The sequence below is a fragment of the Lipotes vexillifer genome, unplaced genomic scaffold (genome assembly GCF_000442215.2).
Source record: "Lipotes vexillifer unplaced genomic scaffold, Lipotes_vexillifer_v1.1 scaffold51, whole genome shotgun sequence".
In the NCBI taxonomy this organism is placed as follows: domain Eukaryota; kingdom Metazoa; phylum Chordata; class Mammalia; order Artiodactyla; family Lipotidae; genus Lipotes; species Lipotes vexillifer.
This window is the reverse complement of record NW_006786770.1, coordinates 823,402-830,999: the sequence shown is the minus strand read 5'-3', so window position 1 is coordinate 830,999 and position 7,598 is coordinate 823,402. Positions and strand designations below refer to the sequence as shown.

The 7,598-nt window shown below is 52.4% G+C and overlaps 1 protein-coding gene across 4 annotated transcripts in view; it reads left to right on the top strand.

The window, feature by feature from the left end:
- Positions 1–667: 667 nt before the first annotated feature.
- LOXL3 (lysyl oxidase like 3) overlaps positions 668–7,598 on the top strand; it is a 17,813-nt gene continuing 10,882 nt past the window's right edge. The window contains exons 1-4 of one of the 4 annotated variants that reach the window (XM_007459420.1): positions 668–717; positions 2,095–2,451; positions 4,145–4,308; positions 4,974–5,188. In XM_007459420.1, coding sequence (XP_007459482.1) covers positions 2,139–2,451; positions 4,145–4,308; positions 4,974–5,188 — 692 coding nt within the window. In that variant the 5' untranslated portion in view covers positions 668–717; positions 2,095–2,138. Of the gene's footprint in view, positions 718–2,094; positions 2,452–4,144; positions 4,309–4,892; positions 5,189–7,598 lie in introns of those variants that run through there. The other 3 variants (XM_007459419.1, XM_007459421.1, XM_007459422.1) reach the window with 3 other exon arrangements.

The following is a 7,598-nucleotide window of genomic DNA, read 5'->3' as shown; positions in this document are numbered from 1 at the left end:
CCCCCCCCCCCCCCCAACCCTGGGTCGCGCACAAGTGGCTCCACCGAAGGAAACCTCGTGGTTTCGGTCAGAGGACTCCGGCGCCTAGGCTTGGGGGCTGCGTACTACGTCAGATGCTCAACGTGACGTCAGAGTGAAGGCCGTGACATCATCTCGAAAATGCCGACGGGCACCCTGGGGCATTGGAGGGACCATACGTGCCCTCGCGGCTTCAATTCCCCAGACCCGACCCGACCCCTGCTCGGCCGGAGTTGGGCTGTTTTAAGATCCGCGGAGTAGGGGACGTGGGGGAAGGGCTAGGGACTGAAGACTTTCCGGAGCTCGGAGCCGAGTCGCTGCACGGGACGCAGGACGGTCTGCGGCCCCGTGGCCTCTTCTGTGTCCAGCTCTCTGGCCGCAGCTACCCTACACCCAACCCGCGAGAAAAGAAAGTTTTATTAAGCATGCTGGGAGGCGGGGAGGGGGGCGGGATGGAGGTGGAGCGGCGGCTGCGGCCTGCTCCAAAGAGGAGGGGAGGACAAGAGGAGGGAACTGGCCTGGGAGGGATCGTGGGAGAAGGCGGGATGTGGGAGGGCTCAAGGGGACGTGGGAGGAACGAAAGAGGTGGGGGAGGGGGGGGCAGTCTCCCCTGGACAAGCACTTTTTTTGTAAGTCCTAGGACTGAACTCCAGGACCAGGACTCTTCTCCCGGCCGCTACGGTCCCCGCTCAGCCACAGGTAGGGGGAGTCACGCTGCCCGTGAGAGGAAGGAGAGCTGTGGATGGAGGATGGTGGAGGGACCTGGGAAAAGGGGTGATGTGGGATAAAGTCAAAGGGAAGTCAAGCTACTGAGGGTTTTATTATTGTCAAAGAGGAGTGAGACACAAGAAGAGTGGAGAAATGAAGCAGATATTGCGGGGTGGGGGCTGCAGGATGTTCCAAATAGGGCAGCCGGGAGGGCCCTAAGGCTGGGGGTTCCTCTGTGAGGCCCTCTCCCTGGGTCCCCAAGCCAAAATGTTCCCAAACAAAGCTGCCCTGTTGGGTGTTTGAGTTGGGGGAAGCATGTAGGGGGGGTGAGGGGGGGAGCTCGCTGTAGAGGGGTTGTTCTCCGCCCCAGACAGAGGGAAGGCCTTGGCGGAGAAGCCGATTGGTGCTCTCGCCTCTGCTTGCCCGTGACAGAGATGGCGGTGTTGGCAGGAGGCTTGGAAAACCCCACCCCATCCCCCCCCACCTTGAGGCCTGGCCCTCCTGGGCCCCTTGACCCTGCAGGGCATGTAGGATGTGCAAGAGTTCTCCAGTGCATTCTGGTTCTCTGCCTTCTATGCCTGGAATCTGCCCAGAGAGGACTCTCGGCTTGGCTCCCATTCAGGGGACCTGAGATCCGAGGGTCTCCTAAGCCCCTCCTTGCCTGCCTCTCTCCACAATCAGTAGCTATCTGTCCTCTGTCTGACGGGCTGAATAGGATCATCTGGGTCCCTCCTGCCTCTGCTCCTTGGCTCTTGTCAGTTCCCCTCCTCCTCACCTATTACCTGACTTTCTCAGTTGCCCCCCAATTCTGTGTGCCAGGCTCTCTCCTGATCCCTCTCTATCCATCTTCAACATTGTCTCTCTCTCTCTACTGTCTCTGTTTGGTCCCCTTTCATTCCCACAGTTGCCCTTCCTCTCACATTCTCTCTGTCTGGGTAACCCTCTCCGTGTCTCTTGCTCAGTCTCTTCCTCTTTATCTGGGCCATTCTCTGATCTTGGTCTCTAATCTCTGTCTTTTGATCACTGGGTCTCCTTGACCCACGAGTCGGGGTATGGAGGTGATGATAGCAGAACTAGGGAAAGGACATTGTGAGACATAACAACTAATAGTGAGAGTTTTATTCTTCACAAAAGGGAGGGAGAGCCTCTCTCTCTCCCTCCCCCGCCCCCCAATCTGGGTCTCTCAGTCTGTGTGCCTCTTTGACTCTGTGTTTCTGCTCTTATTTAGTATGTGTTCCTTTCTAACTGTCTCTCTTAGTCCGTGGGTCCCTCTCTTTCTCTCGCACTGTCTCTCTGTCTCTGGTCTTAACTAGTGTCTCTTTTCCTCTCTTGACCTCTCTCTCAGACCTGGGCCTGGCTCAATTTCAGCTTGTCTCACATATTCTCTCTGGGGCACCCAGGCCTTCCTTGCCATGCGACCTGTCAGTGTCTGGCAGTGGAGCCTGTGGGGGCTGCTGCAGTGCCTGCTGTGCAGCTCGTGCCTGGGATCTCCATCCCCATCCACGGCCCCTGAGAAGAGGGCTGGGAGCCAGGGGCTACGGTTCCGGCTGGCCGGCTTCCCCAGGAAGCCCTTCGAGGGCCGCGTGGAGATCCAGCGGGCTGGCGAATGGGGCACCATCTGCGATGACGACTTCACACTGCAGGCTGCCCATGTCCTATGCCGGGAGCTGGGCTTCACAGAGGCCACAGGCTGGACCCACAGTGCCAAATACGGCCCTGGAACAGGTGAGCAATGCTCCAGGCACAGCCTAGGTATTGCCAAAGTGCAACCTAAATGTAGGGAGAGGGAACACCAGGATGGCACAGCCATAGGGACACAGAACACCAGGAAAAGCCAGTGTCAAGTACACCCATGGGGGACAAACCAACCAGCAGTCAGTTCTCAGAGCTGTGTGAACTTAGGCTGGTCAGTGCCTTCTCTGAGCCTCAGATGCCCCATGTGCAAAATGACTAGGTGAACTCTAAGTTCCTTTCTGCTGCAAAAGTATGATTCTACAAAGCCACGTGCAAAGACAGCGCTGACACAGGTGAGCCCTGTATGATTAAAGTACAACTGGTTTCATGGGAAGCTGAAAGCAGGTAAATGATGTCTGGATGTCCCAAAGCCAGAAGGAATCACAGATACTGCAGCCAACAAAATCAGATTATAGACCAGAGCTGAAACCAAGAAGCTGGAATTTACCAAAGACAAGTATAAACTCTAGGACAAGTATGAATGTGGGTAGTAGGGGATTAGGAACAATTCTGAGACCTGGGGGTGCTTACACTGTATGAGCTCACAGTGAGATTGATAGACAGAAACTGGTGCAGTCTGCAGCTAATCCCCCAGTTTCCACTAGCTAGATCACTTCTGGAATGAAGTGTCAATTTAGATGCCACATTTCCAGAGAGACAGTAGAAAATGGAAGTACTGGGAATTCCCTGGTGGTCCAGGATTAGGACTCCGTGCTTTCACTGCCAAGGGTGCAGGTTCAATCCCTGGTCAGGGAACTAAGATCCTAAAAATGGAAGTATATTCAGAGGAGAGCTGGCCAGATGTGAAAGATTGGAAGCCAATTTTCAAGGAAAAGCTGAAGAAACCAGGGATATTTGGTATGAAATGAAAAAGCTTTGGATAATAATTACATGATGATTGTCTTCAAATGGCTGAGGGATTTTTCTGGATGGCATCAAAGGACTGAATCAGACCTGGAGGGGGGGAAGTCATTAAAGAGTCTCAAGGACTTTGTGATGGTTCCAACAGCCTGCTCGGGCAGGAGGTAGGTATCCCAGCAGAAGCTGGGTAAGTCCTGTCAGGATATGCATGAGGGGTCCCTGCACATTAGCTGGGGCCACCCAATTCTGAGAGAAAGTCGGTGATATTCATTTCAGTTTGGTCCAGGCAGAGAGAAGAACGCAGGGCAACGTGGCAACGCAGATGGGGGGCACATGGGAAAATGTAAGGCTGAGGTGAAAGGATTTTACATTTCCAAATCTCACAAATGGCTCAAATCCCTAAGTCCCCATGTATTGGCTGTGGTCTTAGTCAAGTTACTTAACTCCTCAGAGCTCCAGTTTCTTTAAACAAAGTGGCAGCTCTGTTCTAAGGATGCTCACATACGTACATACCTTGGCAGATTGCCTCACATACAGTAGGTACTTGATTAATTGTAGCTGTCATTGAATGGGTAAGGACTGATCAGAACTTAAGTGTTGACTCTTGGTTTTTTTTATTCACTCTACCAAATTCTTGGGTATCCCCAGATCACTATCAACCCTCCATCAATCCCATGCTCTCTTTCGTATTCCTTTCCAGGGTCCCCTGTCCCTTCCCCACTCATTACCTTACCAGGTATGAGGCTTCCATGCTCATTCTCACCAACATCCCCAGACTACCTCTCCAAGCCCCTCTGTCCCCTTATCTCCCGCCCCTCCACAGGCCGCATCTGGCTGGACAACCTGAGCTGCAGTGGGACTGAGGAGAGTGTGACTGAATGTGCCTCCCGGGGCTGGGGGAACAGTGACTGTACCCACGATGAGGATGCCGGGGTCATCTGCAAGGACGAGCGCCTCCCCGGCTTCTCGGATTCCAATGTCATTGAGGTCTGTAGTTCATAGACACACACACACACTCACACACACACACCACCCAGGGTGGAGAGACACAGAGGGCTGTGGAGTGGTTATATGCGCAGATACTAGAAGGTAGAGGATCCTATATGCCCAAGGGGATAATTTGGGTTGGTGGGGGACTTGGGGGGGGCACAAAATGATAGGGCTCCGAGACACTGTATAGTCTAGCTTTGTTTTAGCATTAGCATTCAAGTTACTAAGCCTGGCATGAGCCTCTCCAGCTTCATCCCTGGTCCTCAGGGCACTGTGCTCTCCTTCACCTCGGATGTTCCTCCTCTCCTGGGACATCTCCCTTCTTACTTTCTCCTCCTCCTTCAATACCACTTCCTCTGTGAAGTGCTCCCTCAGGCTCCAGGCAGAGTTAGATGCTCCTTCCCCAGCTTCTTCTGGACCCTTAGTCATTTCTCAGAGCATAGCATGTCCTTGCACACTCATGGCTGCAGGAGAGTCAACACACCCACACACCCCAGGAGAGTCAACACACCCACACACCTCCTAGAGAGCAGGCCTGCCTCTCAGCCCTGTCTCGCCATTGGGTTTACAGCAAGCACACTCAATCAGGGTTCCTTGAGGGTAGCCGGACATATGAAATGTGTCACTGGGATTCCTTCCTCTACTTGTGGTCCCATCCCCAGGTAGAGCATCACCTGCAAGTGGAGGAGGTACGACTTCGACCAGCCGTTGAGCGGGGCAGGCGGCCCTTGCCCGTGACTGAGGGACTGGTTGAAGTCAGGCTTCCAGACGGCTGGTCGCAAGTGTGTGACAAAGGATGGAGCGCCCATAACAGTCACGTGGTCTGCGGGATGCTGGGCTTCCCTAGCGAAAAGAGGGTCAACGTGGCCTTCTACAGGTGAAGGGACGAGGGCGCTTGTTAAGGAATGGTGTTGAGAGACCTCCGAGGGGGCTGGGGCACTGGGGGAACCTGGGCTCCGGAAGAGTGGGGAAATGTGGAGGCCTCTGCTAAACAGGAGAGTTGAGAAATCTTGCGGGACCATGAAGCGGTCCCCGAGGCGAGTCTGCCACGGGACCGGCGAGGCTCGAGCTCTCTAGCGGCCCGAGCCGGCGCGGGGTGAGCGGCGGCTGTGGCGTCGGTGCCCGTGACGCCATCGGTCGCCAGGCGGCGTCTCCGCGACCCGGGGCGAGCGCCGGGTCTCGCGAGTCATGCCCAGCGGCCCGCAGGCCCGCGGGCGGTCGCGGTTAAGGTGCCGGCGCTGGCGCGGCCCAGGAGCCCGCGGGTCGAGTTAGGGGGGTGGGGGCGCAGCCATGCCCTGCAGAGGCGGGACTGGGGCGGGGCCGGACGCCGGGAGTCTGAAGGTGACAGGCCCGGAGCATCCCCGGGGCGGTGGGTCCCCGCCAGAGCGCCGATCCCTGAAGGCCGGAGGGCGCCGGGAGGGGCTTGGCCCCTCCCTGCGTCCAGGCGGCCCACGAGGCGTCTGTGAGCGCGCGATCCCTCAGGACTCGTAGGCAGGTTTTCCAGAATATGCTTCGGCCCAGAAGCCCGGCCCTCTTCACCTGCTCTGGAGCCCTGGTGTACGCGCCGGCCTCTGGGAAACGGATCACACTGGTGACCGGCTCTGTGCTTAACAGCGTCTCGCTTCCCTGGAGCATCTAATTTGGCATTTTGAGAAATTGAGAAATTTCTCTGTAATTTAAATGATTGTTTTCTTCATCTCTTTCTTAGATCGGTTTTGCAGGAAGACCTCTTAACATCTGGGTGACCTTCCACTAGGCACACTGCTTCAGATGTGGTCTGATCAGGGCAGGGTACAGCGGAAATGCTTCTAATTAAAGCACGTGTAGATTTTGCATTGCCTTTCTGTTGAGGCAGCATCCCACTGTGCATATTGACCCTGTAATCACCTAAATTGGGTCTTCTCTCATCCCTGATACTGATAGAGCAGCCTAAATCTGTTGAGTTTACCCTATTAGTTTATACATCATTTAAAAACCATTAAAAAGCCATGATGATCCCATGAGATTATCTTGAATCTTGACATTATTTTCCGCTTGTCATCCCTTCCTGCCTCCTCTGTTCAATAGATATGATAGCTCTGCTTCCTGACTTCATCAAAGTGACTGTTAAAATTGTTGAAATCTTTAAAACCAAAGTCTAACTCTTCTTATGAATCCTCCAGATTTACAGCAAACCTTTAATCATTAGTTGTAAAATGTTTTTTCAGCCAGTTGGGAACAAACTGAACACTACAATGATGTAGCCAACATTATACCATCTTATCTATAATGAAATCATGGGAGATTTTATTAGTCTTTGCTAAAATCCAGCTATACTATGTTCACAGCCGTTCTGCAGCCTTCCGATTTAGTAATCTTACTAAGAAAGGAAATCATGGTGGTTTGACTGGGCTAGTTTTTACTGAAATCCTTTTAGATTTCTAAGGATCACCATATTTTTTCCTCAGTGCTCACAAACTTTCTATTTAATAACTTATTCTAGAATATTAATTATCTGTAGATTGAAGAATCCTCTTCCTTCTTTTCAAAAATCAGTACATTATCCAACCTCCAGTCTTTTCCATACTTGCTCACATTTTCTTTGCCTTGGCTCTGAAACACATCTTTGAGCCCCAAGGAATACACTTTATCTGGCATAGAGACTCATATGGTTTAAAACATCTATGTGCTGTGCTCCTTTGTTATTATATACCTTGGGGCTCTATTTCTTTCCCTGTGCTTGTTCTTTACCTTTCCTAATCCAAACACCAGGTTCTGAAAGATGAGTACGATTTAAATAGCAGGCATTTCAGGTGAAGAGGGTAGCATGAACAAAAGTGTAGAGAGTCATTCATTCAACATTTATTTATTGAGTGCCTACTGTGTGCCAGGGACTGTTGTAGATACTAGGGATTCAATAATGAACAAAACAGACAAAAATCCCTGATCTCATGGACTAGGGAAGTACCAGAAAACAAGTAAAATTACAAAATGTAAGGATGGCAAAGGGCATAATAGATAAAAATAAAGCAGGGAAAGGGTTAGGAAGTGGGACTGGGATTGCAGTTTTAAATAGGTCAGAGGAGGCATCATTTGAGAAAATATTTAAAGGAGGCGAAGGCACAAGCTATGCAAAAATCTAGATGAGCATCTCCAGGAAGAGGCATCATAAATGAGGAGATCCTGGGGAGTGTGGTGGTGTGTATCACGATGTGGGGGATGGGGGATTCTTGTCATGCTCCAGGAGACCCCTGGGGCTGGAGCTGAGTGAACAAGGGAGAAAATGATAGGACATGTGATGCAGGAGG